This window comes from Corylus avellana, chromosome ca9, assembly GCF_901000735.1.
Source record: "Corylus avellana chromosome ca9, CavTom2PMs-1.0".
Taxonomy (NCBI): Eukaryota; Viridiplantae; Streptophyta; class Magnoliopsida; order Fagales; family Betulaceae; genus Corylus; species Corylus avellana.
In genome coordinates, this window is record NC_081549.1 from 24,431 (window position 1) to 45,131 (window position 20,701).

General features: G+C 36.3%; 1 protein-coding gene across 1 annotated transcript; it reads right to left on the reverse strand.

Moving 5' to 3' along the window:
* Positions 1–19,022: 19,022 nt before the first annotated feature.
* Positions 19,023–20,384, reverse strand: LOC132192361 (syntaxin-related protein KNOLLE). The gene is made up of 2 exons (XM_059607676.1): positions 20,248–20,384; positions 19,023–20,084 (listed from the first exon to the last, which is right to left on the reverse strand). Exon 2 carries the CDS (start codon positions 20,046–20,048, stop codon positions 19,116–19,118), a length of 933 nt encoding a protein of 310 aa, XP_059463659.1. The 5' UTR covers positions 20,049–20,084; positions 20,248–20,384; the 3' UTR covers positions 19,023–19,115.
* Between the last annotated feature and the right edge of the window lie 317 nt (positions 20,385–20,701).

Consider the following 20,701-nt stretch of genomic DNA (forward strand, 5'->3'; position numbering starts at 1 on the left):
TATAATGACCAATCACATACATATGAGGAATTCAAGAAAACAGAAATTAATCAAGTTAAGCAACACAATATGATTATCACAAAGGTGCCAATATTGAAATATTAAATAAACATAATCAGGGCTTCAATCTAGCCCTCCTAAAGAGTTAGTTACACATAATAAAACTAAAAAGAAAAGGGAAAGAAAGAACCAAAAGGTAGCCTCCAATTCCTCTCCCCAAAGTTGTGTCTTTTCCAGCCTGCTTATTCTCAAGGTTTTAGAGGTCTATTTATAGGGCTTTAAAAGTCCTTGACATACTAGTAAACCTAAAAAATTCGTAGGATTTTAGTCATATTACAAGTGGGACTTGGAAAGCCCTAATATGGAAGGAAAGTGAGTCTGGCCGCAGCTGATGTGTCACCAGCGCACGGGTGTGCTCGATCACAGCCCGTGTGCCCTCGATCGCAGATGCTGCATCGCTGCTTGTCTTCTCTGGTAGTGCGCTCGATCGCAGGTTCCCTACGCTCGATCGCACTATCAGGGACTCCAATTTTTTTCAATTTCTCTCTTTGAGCCCAAATCTTCCAGATTTACTTCCTTATCTTTCAAAAACTTACAAAAGCATGAAAAACACATAAAAAAAAAAACAAAAAAAAACAAAAAAAAAAAACAAAAATAGCACAAATTTACCATACTTAAGGAATTAACACATATAAGTTTAAGGGCTAAAATATGAATATTTTGGCACTTAACACACCTCCAAACTTATATATTGCTGGTCCCTTAACAATACGAAACTAAAACCAAAATGAAAAACAGAAAACAAAAAGATAAATCCATCTTTCGTGGGATGTACGATTGCATTTAGCATATACAACAAGCCTTTTAAACTCTTAGGGATTCCCTAGAGGACGAGTGAAGTCTCGTGAGGGTTTTCCAAGAATGTTACCCACAAACATCATGCAAGAGTTCATGTTATTCAAAAATTAAGGTATCACTCAAAACCATGATTCTCATTCATTAGCAAGCTTAAGAAGATAAACTCCATCTTCACAATGAATTGGAATTTTAAAATTTAATCACTTACAAAAGACATGCTAAGGCATCACAAGTTTGAAAATAGTGTAAGTGAACTAGCACATAAATATGAAACTTCCAATTATTTCCAATGTGCAATGTCTCAATATCTCAAAGCTCACTGAAATCCCTATTAGAATGAACAACAATGGCATTTTTTTTTTCTTCGTCAGGTTGTGCAATGCTTGGTTCCCTTAAGCTTTCTAATTGACCCATATAATGAGTGTTAAGTCAATGACTCCCAAACCAGATGGTTTTAGGGCATTAGGTGTAAAGACACTCCTAGGACTTACTAACTCGAGTCAAAAAGGCTACGAAATCAAACTAACCACGACATTAACCAAATCAAAATTCTTCACCTTTTTACATGAACACTCAATGCTTTGAGGCAAAAGATCCAGTTACTTAGTGAAAAGCTTATCAATAATCTTTTTTTTTTTTCTTTTTTTTACACACACACACACACACACACACACAGATATATATATATATATGTCCAAGTATCCATCTAATAAGTCATCCAGTTTCACCCAAGACATAAAAACACACACATCAGACTTTCATGTCATACCCCACAAATTTTGTGCTAATGTCCTTGTGTAAGATCAGATCAAACATGTGAATTCTCAACTATCATAAGCAAGTAACCAAACTGAAAAACTCAATTATCATATCATGTGTTCAAAATTTTAAGCTCACCAATGAAATCAAATCACAATTTTTAAGATCAACCAAAATTTTAAGACAAACATGAACATGCATTTTTTTTTTCTTTTCACAAAATAAAAATAACATAAAAATTGGAACAAAGTGTGTGTAAAGTGTCTCCCATACCCCCAAACTTAAATTACACATTGTCCTCAATGTGTCTATAACATGGAAAGAATTTACGCGGGAGATAAACGAACTGTTTGGAATAGTATGGCTCATAGCACACCCCCAAACTTTGAATTGAAACACACTTGTCCTTGCAAAACACTAAAGTAACAAAGGAAAACAGAAACAAAATAAAATAAAATAAAACAAACACAACAAAATAAAATAAAATAAAACAAATAAACAAAAATAAAAAGGATTTGCTATGGGGTGCCTTCCATGAGCGCTAAGTTTAACGTCTTCAGCCAGACTGTGACACTTTAAACTTGCAGCACCAGTCTTTTTCTTCTCTTGCACCAAAGGGGATGAATCTTTTCTGTTGCAAGATGCTTCCGAGTGTTTATAGATCGGGGAGGACCACTTCGAGTTTTTTCAAACAGTTTCTCATCCGGTGGGGAATCATGAACTGGAATATAGTAAGAAGAAAACTCAGGGAGCTTTTCTATCTTGATGTCCTCAATTTGCTCATATGGTAGCTCTAACAGACTTCTCTCTTGGCCTCTTGGTGTTTCAGGAATAAGAGCTAATGGTGAAAAAATCTTAATGCTTTCTTTTCTTTCCTGATGTGGCTCCTGTGGAACTTCGGCTTGCTCCTCCTTCCCTACTTCCACTTGCTTTTCAGCCACCTCTTCACTCCTTAGTGTGACAGCTTGCTCATGATAGCAGGTGCACTCTTCCTCCATGTAATGCTCATTAGGTTTGGCCACCAACTGACTTTGACACTCTTCTTCTTTGAGGATATCTGATATTTGCTTGAGACGAGCCTCAATCCTTTCAAATGATTGCATGAGGGAGTTCTCCCTCCTTTCAAATGATCGATTTCTTTCCTCCATTTGGCTAAGAGAAGCTGATATTATTTCTTTTAAGCTGGCATGTGTTTCTTCTAAGGCAGAACTCACTTCTTCTAAGGCATACCTTTTTGGAGGAGGTGGTTCTTCTTGGTATTGTTGAGGCCAATTGATTGGAAATAGCTCCTCTTCATGATAATGTTGAGACCAATTGATGGGAGATGGCTCCTCTTCATAATAGCAAATACTATCTTCCTCCATATAATGTCCATGAGGAATGGTAACTGACAGACTTTGATGCTCTTCCTTTTTGAGAAAATTTGTTCTTTGTGTACAATGGGCCTCCGTCCTTTTAACTGATTTCAAATGAGAGTTCTTCATCTCCTCAATTGCTGAACTGATCAGAGCTAATGTATTTTCAGAAAACACAAGGGGAGGTGGTTCAGCCTGATATTGCTGTTGTGAAGCTGATTGAGAGGAGTATGCATGATCATAGAATTGTTGATATGAGTGATGTTACATTCTATGAGATTGTGGAGCATGAATTTGGGGAGCTTGAGCTTGCCGTGAGAGATTGGACTGTTGGCTCCATGATGGGTTGCAGGAATCAAAATAGCGGTCGTTTCCCTGTTTAGAGAACGATGTGTTCTTATGCCCATTAAATTTGTTAGGAATTTGTCTCATTATAAGACATTCTCTAACATGGTGATAAGTGTCATGGCATAAAGAAAAGTTAAAACAAAATTTAAAAAGAAAACTTACTAATATGCAAACTCGAATGACTTGCATGAAATAAAAGAAGAAAAAAAAATCAAATCCATAATTAGTGCAATAATTGTGCTGCTTTTTGGATGTGCGATCGATCGCACCGTGAGTTGCGTTCGATCGCACTAGTGCACTCAATCGCCCTGGTTAGGCGCTCGAGCGCACCTACAGAGGTAGAACAGGAACTACGGAAAAAACTAGAAAAACAGAAAAAATTAAAACAAAAATAAATTAATGGAAAAAAAAAAATTCCAAACAAAATCAAACATTTCCCGACAATGGCACCAAAAACTTGTTGTGCCAAATACTACTTAAATTAATAAATAATATTTAGTACGTTTTACTCGCAAGTGCACGAGATCAAACGATAGTATAGTGCAGCAAGTACGAGATCGATCCCACGGAGATTGTTGATTTTATTTAGAATTGATTAAAAAATATCAAATTGTCACTAAATTGATATTGTGAATAAGAAATAAAAAGATATAAAGATAAAGGCAGGGCTTTGATATCCACCACTAATCATACTTAGATAATATAACAATATGTCAATGATCCAATCATATTATAAATACTTAATGTTTGCCAACCTAAGGGTATGGGTGTCTACTCTTTAAGCTATTGATTTCTCTAAGCAACGAATTAGGCATGGGTATCAACTCTAATTCTTTTCTTTCTTAAAGGATTTAGCATTGGTGTCTACTAAGTTGTTCTTTAAGAAAGTATAAATCAATGAAAATCGACAAACACATGAGGCCTAAGGCATGGGTGTCTACTCCCGGTTCCCCATGTTGATTAACCCAAGAACCCGGTGTGAATTTCTTTTGTTACTCTTATTAAACACAGGACTCGATCATCCAAATTGATTTAATTAACTAATCAATACCACATGCATATAATGGCCAATCACATACATATGAGGAATTCAAGAAAACAGAAATTAATCAAGTTAAGCAACACAATATGATTATAAAAAATGCGTCAATCTAGCCCTCCTAAAGAGTTGGTTACACATAATAAAACTAGAAAGAAAAGGGAAAGAAAGAACCGAAAGGTAGCCTCCAATTCCTCTCCCCAAAGTTGTGTCTTTTCCAGCCTGCTTATTCACAAGGTTTAGAGGTCTATTTATAGGGCTTTAGAAGTCCTTCACATACTAGTAAACCTAGAAAATTCGTAGGCTTTTAGTCCTATTACAAGTGGGACTTGGAAAACCCTAATATGAAAGGAAAGTGAGTCTGGCCGCAGCTGATGTGTCACCAGCGCACGGGTGCGCTCGATCGCAGCCCGTGTGCGCTCGATCACAGGACTGTGATCAATCCTATATGTGCAGCGCTCGATCGCAGATATTGCATCACTGCTTGTCTTCTCTGGTAGTGCGCTGGATCGCACTGTCAAGGACTCCAATTTTTCCCAGTTTCTCTCTTTGACCCCAAATCTTCCAGATTTACTTCTTTATCTTCCAAAAGCCTACAAAAGCATGGAAAACACATAAAAGAACTAAAATAGCACAAATTAACCATACTTAAGGAATTAACACATATAAGTTTAAGGGCTAAAATATGAATATTTTGGCACTTAACACATCTCCATCGACATCAACCTCTTCCACTATTCTCACTAAAGATCCAAGCTTATGCCCTACTTCACGCCCCACGCATCCTAATAGCAAATTGAACATCTGAATCTAAAAAGAGGCCCTCTCAAAAGTATCACTCGCCAGCGCTGTACAGCCATCAAAGTCCTCTACCAAGAATAAACTCCCTTCAAATACCCACGAACGACCCTCAAGGGCTCTCTGCTTGTCCCTTCCTGATTCAAACTCGATTAGGAATAGGTTTTCCCGCAAAACTTTGAAGATTAAGGTACTTTTTGGTCTCCACCATTGTTGGAGAGAATTCTTGATCGTCTCCTTACTTACATACCTATTAGCCACAAGTTTCCCCATGACACAAGCTTGGCTCCGAGTGAATACCTCCCGGCAATCCATCTCCTAAACATCAACCTCCCCATCCTCTGCTTTGGACAAAGAGAAAGTAGCCCACATCTTTAATAACTCTTCCGCCATTGCTTAGAAAGCAATGGTAAAAACAACGATGATTTTATTCCCACAGCCCCGACAAACTTGAGAAACAGGTCCTTCTCCACTATAACCTAGAGTTCTTCTCCTCTAGATCTAAGCTAGAGAGAAAACGTTAACAATACTAAATCGGTAAAAACCAAAACAGCATAAAAAAACTTCTCGTGAAAACTCGTAAACCAACAAAAACTGTAACATCCCCAGCCCGTTAAGGCTGAGTTTGTCACTTTTCTTCTTTTTCAACAAAAGTTCTTGCAAAGATCTATAAGGTCTATCAGAGTACTTGATTTTAAAGGATACGAAAAAAAAAGTATAAAACATTATTCAAGAGATTTTATTACAAGCGAAATTAGAAAACATTAAACTTTAGTTGCGGAATATCATATTATTACAATCACTGATATGAAAAGACTTTGAAAATTAATAATTACTCCCATCCCCATTCCGGCCTCCTATTCCAGCGTCCTTTCTACCTGAAAACAAGAAATAAAACTGAATGAGCCCAAAAGGGGCCCAGCAAGTAAAATCCACAACCATAAATAGTCTTACTCCTTGTTCTCAGTTTTGAAAATCGTTTTCACAAATAAATATACATCCAGTCATAATAATAATACATGTATGTACGATTGCATCTTCCGTAGCATATACGTACTATTACATATATTATTAGATCATCGTCATAAATCATCTTTATAAATTATCATCATAATGCATCGCTATAAATCATCATAGTATATCATCATTGAAAATCATCATAGTAAATCATTGTTGAAATTATATTATCACTTTCTCATATTAGGGCCCATGTACACTATTACCCCTGTGTACGAGGGTTGCGGGTCCTTGTGACCATGGCACTGAACTGTGGCCTCAGCCATGCCCGACCGTTAATTAACTCTTTTCTTGGTGCCCTCAACGGTCATGTTGATGGAATACCACCTTCTGGCATAGCCTCCTTCAGTGGTTTCGCCTCCATCCGAGTATCGGTACCGAACTCCTCTCATCCTTACTTATCTTGGGGCCAAAAATACTCTCCTCCATACATGTGCCCTCATTTCATAAACATTTATCTCATCTCTTGTACTTTTCTTTGTGCTTCTTTTGATGCATCTTAGGGCAACATGTAGGAGGGTTTATCATCTTTTTTTCTTTCTTATAATCATCATCATTTCTCAACTTTCTTTTCTCAAAATGGAAACCTTTTCAAATATAAACTTGTTGTACTTAGAAAGCGTTTAAATAAATAGAAACTTTCTAGATAATTCATTTAAAAATCCTTCATGCATGCAACATAACTTCATAATACGTAAATAAAATAATCATTTACAATTTAATAAAGAATGAATAAATAGCATGACATGAAGTAACTTTAGAAGGGGTAGTGAATTTACTTACCTCTAGACTGAAGCTAAAAGTGGTATGAAGGAATCTAGTTGCTCCAATATGACTAACACCACTAGTATATCTTTTGAAACTAATTTCTAAAGTCCGCTATCTCTTGTGTTTTTTCTTTCTTGTAGCGCTTGGTCTCGCCCTTTCTCTCTCTGTTCTGAGTAAACACTCTTAGAAAGAAGAAAGACCGAGTAAAAAGCGGAAGAAAGAATAATATATGCAAGAGATGGGAGAGGAGATGAGTGGTGAAAATTGTGAAGGAGAAGATCTCTATTTATAGGAGAAAATCAAATACTTTTCTACCTTCAATTTACAATTATACCCTCATTTTACTATTTCACCTACCACTTACTATTTCACCTACCACTTACTATTCTACCTACCCTATACTATTCTACCTACTAATCTCCAAATACCATTCATACAATATCATAAATCCTTCAAAAATTAACATCATTGCCTAATATGAATATTAATATAATCATAGCATCAAATTAATATCTCTAAAATAAGACTTTCAAAATCTGAGGTGCTACATATTTACTATCCTATTATTTCACCAATTACCATTCTCTAATTACCACTCTCATAAATTTCCCAAGAATTAAAATCCTTAGCTACAATGGATATTAAAATAACATCATTATCATAATAATCTATTTAAATAGCTTTGAAAATTCTGGGGCACTACAAAAACAGCCCACACCCTCTTTCACCTTCTCCCTAATAGATTACAGACAAACCAGTAAGCGCCACCTCAAAGGCTGCACCAACCGTTATGAAGAGAAGAACAAGACAATACTCAGGGGGGTCAAAGGAGAGAAAGGTGTACATCGAGCAGCAAAGAGATCAGAACTTTTATGGCTCTGATACCAAACAACGGAGGGGGAGGAAGCGCAGTATGCATATAAATGCAGGGGATAGGGGGAGTGATGTACATGCAATAAGATAATTTAAATCAAAAGCAGTAAAACCGTCCAAGAAGGCGGTAATGACAGTTGAATAATCAAGATATAAAACTGAAATTAAAGACAGTTGATAAGATAAACAAAGCTTGATAAAAAAACTTAAAATCATTATAGATTTTAGACAAATAATCGTTACAGATTGATAGGCTTACAAGAGTAAGTGTTACGACTTACTGAAGTAAAAGACAGGGAGAATAGAAGACAAGACAAGGGAATGGCAAGAAAGTTTCTGAGGAAGAGCTTTGGAATCTCTGAAAACCTCTAGAAAAACTCTGCCTTACAATGGGGGAGGGGAGCCCGTTATATAGGCTAATTACATTGCATAAAACAAAATACAATCATGAAAGCAGATGCCGCGTCAGTGTAGTCACATGTGAACAGTAGAGGCACGTCTGGCGCCAATTTGAAACAGTAAAAGTTATCAATCTTGAACAGTTGCTGTCGGCACTGTAGTGTCGGCAGACCAAACTTGAACAGTGAAGTGAACAGTGCGTCTAAACAATAATTCTGTACAGTGTCGTCCGGACAATGAACAGGAAAAGTGAACAGTGATTTTGCACAGTGACTTCAAAACATGATGAACAGTGACCTGTTGAAGATCACAAACTTTCTTTGCTGGCGTTATGACCAACGAACTGAGAACGAACCGTCAATGGAATGGTAGCAGTTCTTTGTCTTGAGAACATTGTGGTCGTTAAGGACCAATCAAGAGCCGTTATGAGGCTTTTCACAAGTCTTCAATCCTTGGATAAGGATAGTATTCTTGTGTGTCTTCATAGTAGGGATTTTGAAGGGGCTTTTGGAGAGGCTTCTGGGACGATGCAGATTTTTCGTCTTCTTCGTCGTTGTCAGAATCATCTTCGAGGGCAGCAAGAAGGGCTTTAATCTTCTTCTTTTTGGAAGAAGATTTCTTCTTGGAAGAGCTTGATGCAGTAGAAGGGGAAGAAACAGGGGATATTTCCTTTTCTTCTTTTGGGGAGGAAAATATGCTGGGAGTAACCAAGAGTGGGGCTTTAGCCGTTAGTGGCAAAGCAGGGGCCTTGAGGGCTTGAGACATAGTTTTGACAGAGAGAACAATGTCATCAACTAGTGAGCATTTATCCCACCATTTGATAAACCATTGTCTTTGGATCTTGTCTTCTGAAAGGTGATATTTCCATTTCAGAATCCAAGGAATTTTGTATTTTATGACAAAATAAAGCATAGTTGGAAACTTAGAGCCATAAGAATCAACTTTGAAGTTGTTCTTAAATAACTGGAAAGCTTCAACTAATTGGAGAGGGAGGATGTCAGGGATAAGGCCAAATTGGTTCCACCATCTGGAGAACCAGAGGGGAAAGATACCAGTAAAATTCTTGTCAAAATTAACAAACCAGGAATGATCAAAGACAGAGGTTTGATAAAGTAAGAATTTGAACCAAGCATCGACATAATCATAATAAGTGCAGGGGATAGAAAATCCGTTAAGGGATTTTGCGACAGAGGGATGGTTACCCCATTCCTTTTCAGAGATAATCCGTTTGAAATAGACACTATGATAAAGTATCTTTTGTGGATTATTCCTATCAAGAATAGATTTGAAGGAGACAGAATCGGTCTGCTTTAAGACAGCATAATAGAAAGCCATATTTTTCTGAGGATGTTCAGGGATCCAATGAAAATTTGGGGGAAAATAGGAGAGGGCAATATCTCCGGCAGATTTAGAAGAAGTAGAACGATTAAGTTCAACAAAAAACAAGTTCTGGGAATAAGGGAGAGTCATATAGGCAGACGTTTTATCATACCTTATGAAGGGATTTTTTGGTTTGTCAGAAAAGGGATCATAAGAGGAGGCAAGCGTACTTGAGTACGACATTTGGGAATCAGGAAAGAAGGGAGCAAATCTGTTGGTTATGGAAACAGAGGAAATTGGCAGAGAAGAAGCAAGAGGGGACTCTGATTTTATAGTCAGAGGTTTTGAACCAATTTTTTCTTTATCATTTTTGCTAGCATAGTGGCACTGCAAAAATTCAAAATGAAAGTAATTAAAACCAAAATGGTTAAAACTTTTACAAAATATATGCAAAATAATGTCAAAATTATTTTTTGCAAAGCAGAAACAATAATATGCGCCATGTGCGGGGGATAGGTATGAACAAAGAATTATGGGAAAACACGACCGTCGGGGGGTGTTTAGGCAAGACAAGTATCTGATGGTAATAGGGTCCTTATCCAACTCTAGGTCTGAGGACTGCCTAAACTTAATATCCAACCTATTAACATCAATTTCAAATTTTGAAGCAAAAGGTATTTGAATATTAACATCAAATTTAACAGTTAAAACACAAATCTCGTCAACAGAGAATGGATAAAGTAAAGCAAGAAAAGGCGTCCCAAGAATTACCCTTTCACCCATGTTTTTGACAAGAACAGTAGGAATATGAAAATGAATATTATCAAAACAGACATAAGCATTGTTTAATTCAAAATCAATGTGCAATTTGCTTCCACTGGCTGAGTGCAACCGTTCTGTGGATTTTTCAAAATATTTGCTAGGAATGAATCATTCTTGAATGCAATTCAAATCAGAACCAGAATCAATCAAAGCAAAAACATCAAAAGCATAATCAGGAGAAATGGTAATTCTGACTTCTGAATACCATCTCGGAGGGACAATTTTACTGATCATACTGACAATCTTAACTTCATTGGACAAAGATTTATGACTGGATTCAGCCTCATCATCATGCTCAGTTGTTTCGTTATCAGAAACATTTTCAGGAAAGCATTGGTTAAGATTTAAAAGCAAAAGCTTTTGCTGTAAATCTTTGTTTTCAGAATTAACATCTTGCAAGGCAATTTGCAAGTTGACAATGTCTTTCTTGATGATACTAATCTCATGCTGCAAATCTGAGATAGTAACTACCTTGGATTTTTGTTTTGAAAATCGTTTCAAGGTGTCTTCAAGAGAGATTTTAGTGCCAACAGGTTTTTCAACATCTTTAATCATGAGTTTCTTAAGTTTTTTAAGATACTCTTCTTTTAAATCAGGGTTTTCAATTTTTGAAATCAGGGTAAGAAGCAAATCTTCTTGTTCTTCTGATTTGGTCAGGACAGAACAAGTTTTTGGGTTGCAGCAAAATTCAGTACAACCAAAATTGACACAATTTGCAGAAATATCAGAAGCAGAGCGATATTCAGAATCAGAGGAGGATAGAAAATCATTATCAGAAGAATAATCAGAAAAGGCATTGTTTTGAAAAATTCTAAAGATTTTTTGCTTTTCATCGTCATTGATGTTTAAAGCATTAATTTCTTTTTTAATCTTTTTGGGAGGTTTTGAGCACTTGTCAGCATAGTGTCATGTTTCTCCACAATTGAAGCATTTATTTTTTGAAATGTATTTTTCAAATTTAGATTCTTTACTCCGTTTAGGAGGAGGTTTAGAAAATTTAGGTTTATTAAATTTTCTTTTCTTGTTACTATTGTAATATGGAGAGGGTGATTTCATGAAAGCTTTAGATTTCTTCATTTGCGTTCTGGAATGAGCAATAGGAGGTAATCCAAACTGTTCACAGAAATTTCCCATTTCATACTTAGCTTTCTTGGCGTTCTTAAGTTGTTGTCTGATCATCTTTTGATCGATGCACATCTTAATACCAAGTTTTTTCACAGTTGAAAACAAATCACCATAAGTCAAATTTTCAAAATCAATGAAACCAGTGTCAGAACTGATCAATTCATCTTTAACTTTGTGAGCAAATAATGAAGGTAATCCGTCAATAAACTTTTCTTTCCAATAAGGTTTTTGACTATCAGGTCTAACCATGACACGGGAAAGAATGACATCTTGATACCATCTATAGTCAGACATAATAGGGCATCGAAGATTGTTTAAATAATCAGAAATACGAGAAGTGATATTGGAAGGAGTTCCGACAAAATGTTTGATAATTGTATAGATCAAGGAGTTAATGTAACAACCTCATATTTCTCTTCTTTTATCTTGTAGATAAACACGAATGTTACGCTGAAATAATCTCATATAGCGGAAAAACTGTAATTATCAATACAAAAAAATACTGTTAAAATACTTTTCTTTATACAAAAATACCCAAAGCTATGTCGTACAAGGCATTTATACAAATCTATCCGACAGTCTAAACTCTAGACAAAACTTAACCAACTTGGAATCTCTGTACATCTCAATATGAATCTCTAATCACAACTGCATAATTACCTTGATTTTCCATTCCTGCAAGCACTACAAAAAACTGTGAAGTAGTGAGTCAATTGATTTCCGACAATATAAATCATTGTTGAATCATATATAGCAAAATGCTAGACAAGTTATAAAACCACAAAAATCCGTATTATTGGATATCAATATCATACTCAGTAAGTAAGAATACTTACAGTTGGATTACATGAATGGATCATCAAAGGTAATTACTTGAAACCCGTTCTGCTGCAGTTGGTCCATACCCATAACAATCCCTTCACTGACTTTCTCTCTCTCTCTCTCTCTCTTGCCTAAACTCTCTTTCTTCCTCTTCAACTCTCTGTCTTAAATTTCCCATCTCACTCTCGGTTTCTCTTGTGTTCTTTCTTTCTTGTAGCGCTTGGTCTCGCCCTTTCTCTCTCTGTTCTGAGTAAACACTCTTAGAAATAAGAAAGACCGAGTAAAAAGCGGAAGAAGGAAGAATATATGCAAGAGATGGGAGAGAAGATGAGTGGTGAAAATTGTGAAGGAGAAGAGTTCTATTTATAGGAGAAAATCAAATACTATTCTACCTTCAATTTACAATTATACCCTTCATTTTACTATTTCACCAACCCTATACTATTCCACCAACCCTATACTATTTCACCAACCCTATACTATTCCACCAACCCTATACTATTCTACATTCTTATTCTACCATCCTTATACCTACCATTTACTATCCTATTATTTCACCAATTATTACAATCATACTCCAAATTATACCAATCAATCATCAATTATCATATCTCTTAAAACTCCCAATAAAATAATCAATATAAAATCATCATCATGATATAATAACCTCAAATCAATATTCATTCCAATAATATTCATAAGATCTAATAAGTTCCTCAAGAATAAATATTATTACCTAATATCATCAATAAATATCTCAACCTCAAAGTAAATGCCATTACCTAATATGAATATTAATATAATCATAGCATCAATTTAATATCTCTAAAATAAGACTTTAAAAATCTGGGTTGCTACAGTTAACACCATCAGGTTCACCCATACCAATTTGCTCATTGAAAATGGGTAATCCTTCTTCATCACTCTTTACTGCTTTCCTGATCTGATCTCTTCTTAGTTCAGTGAGATAATTGTCCCACCAATTTCTAAGAGTACCAGAAAACCCAGTAGCAAGTAAATCCACAATATCAGCTTGGCTTTTGTTGTGATTAATGAGATAGGCATTAGCAACCATGGACATGTGATTCATCTTATTGAGCAGTTCTTGCTCAGACAAACCGTCAATATTTCATTCATACAATTTATCAGCAGAGACAGAGAATTGGGATTGGAGAAACCTTTCCTCAAATTGTAAATCAGGATGAGTGGGTTTTGAATAAAAATTCTTTGTAAGATTAAAAGGTTTAGATCCGTCAAAGATCCTTTGGAGTTTTGGCTCCATTTCAATCTTACCAAAGTTTTGTTCAAGAATTCTGATGTCAGAATCAGTAGATTCTTGAGAAGAAGTTTCAGAATCAGAAGAAGAGACTTTTTTGATCCCAAAGTTCTGTCCAGAAGAACTGGCACGAGCAGTAGTCAATTTAGAAAGCAATTTGTTGACTTTCTCAAGGTTCATTTGAGAAGTCATTTTCAAACCAAAAAAATTTTTCAAATCAGGGAGAGAAATTAGGGGTTTTTCAATTTTTGAAGGAGCAGAGGAAACTTTTGGATTAGAAGAGAGAGAGAGGGAAGTTTCTCTTCGATACGGTCCAATTGTTGTCCTAAAATATGCAAAGATTGGGCACGAAAATTGTTTTGTTTGATAATTTTCCTATCGTTATTAATAGGATCCTTATCATGGGTTTTGAAAGGAGAACATTTAACAACAATTTAGTTAACATCAAGAAGAGTGTTTTCAATAGGAGGATGTGTAGATCTGATAACAGATTTATCCTCTTTGGTAAAACTCTTTTTGACAACATTCAAAACATTATCAACAGGGAAATGTTTTTGAAGATAATCAAAAAACAGAATGTGTTTTTGGGGCTTAATCATCATCTCAGTCCATTTGACCTTGATGAGTTTTTGTTCCTTTTCAGAATATTTGGCACGGTAAGCATGCCGTAAAGCACGATTTTCTTTTGAACTGAAATCTTTGGACAAAGCAGGCCAATCAATAACAGAAAAGAAATCTTTGACAGTAGCAATAAGAACATTACACAGATGATGAGTAGCGGGAAGAGGAGCATTAAAATCAGAAGCAGAAGGAGAAACAGATCCACCTTCGTCATCCGTTTGGGGATGATTTCTAGTAGAATAAAAAGCAGAAGAAACTTGAGAATCGCTAGAAATTCCTTTGAGTTTCAAATCAGGGTTAACAACAGGACAAAGAGGAGGAGGAGCATTAAGGGACTCATCCACATCTTTATCACGACGTCGAAATCCTTCTGAGGTTGTGGAACGAGCAAAAGAATTCCTTCGTTCGTCGAAATCCTACTGTACAGGATTACTGTTCAGACGCACTATTCACTTCACTGTTCAAGTTTTGTCTGCCAACACTACAGTGCCGACAGCAACTGTTCAAGATTGATAACTTTTACTATTTCAAATTGGCGCCAGACTTGCCTCTACTGTTCACATGTGACCGTACTGACGCGGCATCTGCTTTCATGATTATATTTTGTTTTATGCAATGTAATTAGCCTATATAATAGGCTCCCCTCCCCCATTGTAAGGCAGAGTTTTTTCTAGAGGTTTTCGGAGATTCCAAAGCTCTTCCTCAGAAACTTTCTTGCCATTCCCCTGTCTTGTCTTCTATTCTCCCTGTCTTTTACTTCAGTAAGTCCTAACACTTACTCTTGTAAGCCTATCAATCTGTAACGATTATCTGTCTAAAATCTATAATGATTTTAAGCTTTTTATCAAGCTTTGTTTATCTTATCAACTGTCTTTAATTTCAGTTTTATATCTTGATTATTCAACTGTCATTACCACCTTCTTGGACGGTTTTACTACTTTTGATTTAAATTATCTTATTGCATATACATCACTGTCCCCTATCCCCTGCATTTATATGCATACTGCGCTTCCTCCCCCTCTGTTGTTTGGTATCAAAGCCATAAGAGTTCCGATCTCTTTGCTGCTTGATGTACACCCTGCTCTCCTTTGACCCCCCTGAGTATTGTCTTATTCTTCTCCTCTTTACCTATATATATATATATAGTATATCGTAATTTTCACACAAAGGTGAATTGCAATAGTACTACTTATTGAAATATTATTTTATGTTTAATAACTCAAAGCATTAATGTAGTGAACATTTATTTAATTGAAGATTTAGTCATATTTTGCTACATTTGCATACTTCATCTATTGTGATTCTTAATTGAACAAATTTCTCAGACTAGTTTGAACAAGTTCAGTTTCACCTTGGTGTTCTGAACCTTGATTTGGTACTCCGAACTGAGAAACCGTATGCTATTACTGATTCAAGCAGTGCGGAAGAAAATACTATATACAAGTCTTGACAACTTGAGCAATATGTTTATGTGAATGAGCATAGCGAATAATATTAAGTAAATGTTTCCTAACAGGGGAAGAGCGTTTTCATTCAGCTAATAAGACTCGTGTTGTGACACTGATGACTGAACTTACTACCATGAAATTTGATGGCAGATATGGGGATGCATGAGCATATCCTTGAAATGAAAAATCTATCTTCTAAATTGAAGGCTCTTGAGATGAATGTGGATTAGTTCTTTCTTGTGTAAATTATCTTGAATTCCTTACCTCAGTTTGGGCTATTTTAATTCATTACAACACTATTACAGATAAGTGAAATGTAAATGAATTGGCTAGTATGCTTATTCAATAAGAGGCAAGGCTTAAGCAACAAGAATATCATCTAGTTCACCTTGTAAATCAAGGAGCCCGAAAGAAGCTTAAATTGGGCAAAACGATAGAGTCAACTATAGTTAGTGGACATCCTTAAGCAATTGAGGTTCATGAAAAGAGATAAAATAGTGCCAATTTTTGTAGAAAGTTTTGGCATGTTGAGAAAGATTGACACAAGCTTAATTATGACATGGTTCCAAAATAGAGGTAATCATTTAGCTTGTGTATGTTTCGAATCAAATCTCACTGAAGTTCCTTCCTATACTTGGTGGATTGACTAAGGTTATATTGTTTATATTTTTAATTCGATCCATGGCTTTCTTTTTCGTTTGTTTCTAGATATTGGTTATTGTCTAGATTTGTTTTCAGACACTTATGTTCCTTTTATTTCTCGAATTTGGTTTCTTTGTGCAAACTTTATCTTGATGGCTATTACTTTAAATTCGGTAATAAAAGATTCAATTTATTTTATTTTATTTGTTTAAAAAAAATGATAAGTTTAGTCTTATGCAATGTCGAAAAATGATAGAAACCGTATGCTTCTATTGTAAGAAACTTGATGTATAGAGAGACTTGCACTATTCCAGACATCAATTTTGCAGTTGGTATGTTGGGCAGATACCAAAATGATCCTAAAATGAATCATTAGAAAGCTGCAAAGAATTGATGAGGTACTTGTGAGGATTAAAAGATTTTATGCTCATTTTTAAGAGGTCTAATTATTTTGAGATGATTGATTACTCTAATTCAGACTCTACTGAATTTGTGGTATGCTTTGAGGCCACATTTCATTTATTACGGTTGCATAAATTTATCTTAGGACTTGGAGTTGTCGACACTATGGCCAAGTCGCTGAGAATTTATTGTGATAATTATGCATTTATATTTTCCTCGAACAACTACAAATATTCTAAAGATGCTATAAGCATATGAAGCTTAAATATTTTGTCATTAAGGAGAAAATTCAGAAACGACGAGTGTTTATAGAATATATTAATAAAGAGCTCATAATTGCTGATCCATTAAAGGGTTAGCAACAAAGACATTAAGGAACATGTTAACATAATGAGCCTTGATTGTAACCCATAATGCCCATAATGTTTATGGAATGCATAATGTTTATTTATGTTATTAGACACTTTTGAAATCTCATTAAATATGCTTCTGATTTTCCTGTTTTCCATTTTGTACGTATATATAAGATTGGATGAATGACAACAGAGATAGTCTTTGAAAAAAGACATTTTTGTGGACCATTTTTAGACACTTCTCATTTATGAACCATGATTGAACAGGTTGCTAGTGTTGTGGTACATGGAAGGGACTATGTCGTCTTTTCATGTACAACCGCCATGACTCTCACTAGTAGGTTATTTAATTATGGTATTTAGGATTACTAAATTAAAGTAAGAATGGATTAAAATTTTGTGCACCTAATGTTAACCTCATTGAGTCTAAAACAATATTAGTCATATGGGCCAAGTGGGAGAATATAAGAATTTAATGTCCCACGTGACATAGCACATATGAGTATTTATTAGACTCCTTAAGTTATAAGATTATTTAATCTTAATCCTTAATAAACGGTTGGTTAATTAATTAAAAGAAGTGGTTTCCGATTGAATTTACTCTTACTTTAAAGGGAAGTTGAGTTATAAAGGAATAAAGGAAACCCGTCCTCTCTCTGCCCTATACATGTACTCAATTTTCATCATCTGTGTGTATCTTAAGTGGGTCAAGCGAGAGAAACCGATTTCTGGTGTTTATGCTTTCAAAAGAAGAGTTAAAAGAAGCAATGGATTATGGTATGTTTCTTGTTATTAATTTATTGTGAAATTCATAATAGCTAAGATCTTGTAAGTTATAGTATGTTATGTCAATTTCATGTTTTACATGATCTACTGAAGGCGACGAGTTGGACAAGTTGGGTTGTCAGCTCTTTGGAAGTTTGGAACCCTCACGGCACCTTCAACACAAGCCTGATGGTTTATAGAATTGGGTTGATTTTTGGGGTTCTTGCTTTCTTGACAACTGAGAAGTCTCGCTCACCAAAGAAATGCACTTCCCTGCAAGCCGGAGGCCTTTTAATGAGTGTAACAACTTGGAGCAATATTACTGCTTAGGAATTGGTGGAAATGGATCCTCTCCATTTCAAGTGAAATGGAGAGGATCCTTCTCCGGAATTGGTGGGGCTGCTAGTTTCTCTTGGATATATGTGTGGAATAATAAATAAATCGACACTTGGGGCAACACCTACACCTGGAGATCTGACCACAAATTTAACAATGGCTATGAATTTAACAAAGGGAACTCAGGTTTTAACTTGTTCAAGAAAGTTGGCTTGAAAAGAGACGTCCTCTACCCTCACAAACGGCGTCAAGTCCACCTTTCACAAATATTTCCTTTATCTCTTTAAATCCAATTAAAACGTTGTCAATAGATTAAAAGATTTCTTTGTTCATTTTGGATTGTTGGTTGATTTTTTACAGCAGGTATGCTGTTGCTTTTTCTACAGCACCTCCTAAGCATGATCCCTGCAAAATGCGCATGGAAGGTTTAATATAGAGATATGCTACAATGCAATATAATGCTCACATTTGGCCCATATTTAGTGAAAGAGAGAAGATTGAAATTCAAATTTCAAATTTCAATCCTCCCTTTCATGTGATTGTCCATCTGCCACGTCACTAAAAATGGGCCAAATGTGTGCATTATATTGTACTAAAGCATTTCTCTTTAATATATCAATCTAGAAATAATCTTGTCCAACACCAGTTTGAAGTCTTATGTTCATTAATTAAGGAATAGCGATTCCCGAAGTCTTATGTTCATTAATTAAGGAATAGCGATTCCCAGGCTTAAGGTTTAATATATCAATCTAGGCCGGAAGAAATTTTGTAAAATTATTGTCTTTGGAGGGTTGATGATGGGGAAAGCATAAACAAATGGAAGGATAGACAGAACAAATCCACAAACCACTGAGCAGTCGAGCAAGAGCTGGGACAAAGATAAAAATGACAGCAGTTATTTGACGATTCCCTCAACCAAACCAGTTGACAGACTATTACAGTCCCAAGATTGAAGAAAATATAAGACATTCAAGAATTGCTGAAACTGGTGGCAATAGGGATGACCACAACAAGAATGAGCACAAGGAGAAGTATCAAACCGGCACACATCCACTTCCTGCTGTTCCTCTGGTACCCCACTGCTGTCTTAAGATCTTTGGTACCATCCTTGACATAGTGCGCAGCATTCATGACATGGTGCTCAATGTCGTCCATCTGCTCAGCCTGCGCCTCCACCATCACGGCCATATCCAGAAACACCTGATGCAGCTCCAGCAGGCTCTTCTCAATCTCCTTGGCCGCATCATGCCTATCCTGTATCTCCACCACCGTCTCTAGCACCTTCCCCCTTCCGTGCTCCTGCACCGCCCTTCCCAGAAACTCCTCGCCTCCGTTAGATATGATCTTATCTATAACCTCCTCGTCGGGGTACTCCCCCGTCACGGTGAAGTAGCGTCTGCCCACCGTGTCCTTGTACTCGGACATCATTCTTTGCCTCAGCCCCTGGAAGTCCATCATAAGTTCTTTGAGCTTCTTGCGCAGCCCGTTGGTGACTGCAATCCTGGTCCTGTAAATCGGGGTGCCTTCTTTGTAGCCTGAGAGCCTCTTATTAGCGACGTTGGCGCGATCCATTTCTTCAAGTTGAGAGCGGATGGTCCTGGCCTTCTTGAGCACTGTGAGTATGTCCCCGTTGATACTGTTGCGCAAGGATTTCAAGACCTCGGGCTTGTGAAGGGATTTGCTCTCCTCGTTGGCTTGCTGTAGTTTGCCCAGAATGTCCCGGAGTAGGGCCATCTCCTTCTTCACCTTCTCGGCCTCTTCCAGGAAGAGACCAAGGTCGCTGTCCATGTAGGTTGTGGAAGATGCCATCTCTAAATCTCCGGCTTCCAGATCCACATCCTTCACGGCCGCTTTCTTTAAATCCACATAGTTGGTGAAGGATTTGGTCATAAGGTCGTTCATGTTTTTATCCTTTTAACTTGAAAATTAAGATATATCCTATAAATGAACCAGGAACAAATTAGATTTACCCTAAAAAAATCTCCGTTAATAAAATAAATTGATCCCGAAACACTTGAACATTAATCTTGAATGACGCAAAATAAGAAGATTCCTTTTCGAAGTAAATGTAGTTATGCAACTCGGATGGGAGAATGCTTACCTTTCTCTGCAATCAGCTTACTTCCCAGTTGGAGATCAGAGAGAGAGAGAGAGAGAGGATTTGGAAACAAATCTAATAAAGAAGAAGATGTCAGGACCTTTTCAGTAGAAATACTAGCTTAGCTGATTACCTGTTTTATCTAATCGCTGTGGATTAACGGCTATATGCTTTTGAAACTACAACACAAAAGTAGCCGTTGTACTTTTCAACGGCTATATTTTCAAATACACGTTCTTATCCTTCTACTTCGTTTTTTTCTTCTTTTTTCCGCGTCTATATTTTAAATGCTTGCTGGCTCCTTGGGCTTTTACTTGTGCAAACAAGAGGAGCCGACTGTGGACTATGGGACTAAGAGTTACTTGGGCCAAAATTATGACCGAAAGATATAACTCTACGACTCTACGTGGGTCAGTTAGTGGACATGTGTGGACTGTTACAACCTCTAACTTGACTC

Bases quoted from the DNA above. Each gene is read 5' to 3' on its own strand.
- LOC132192361 (XM_059607676.1), bottom strand. From the start codon at position 20,048: ATGAACGACCTTATGACCAAATCCTTCACCAACTATGTGGATTTAAAG.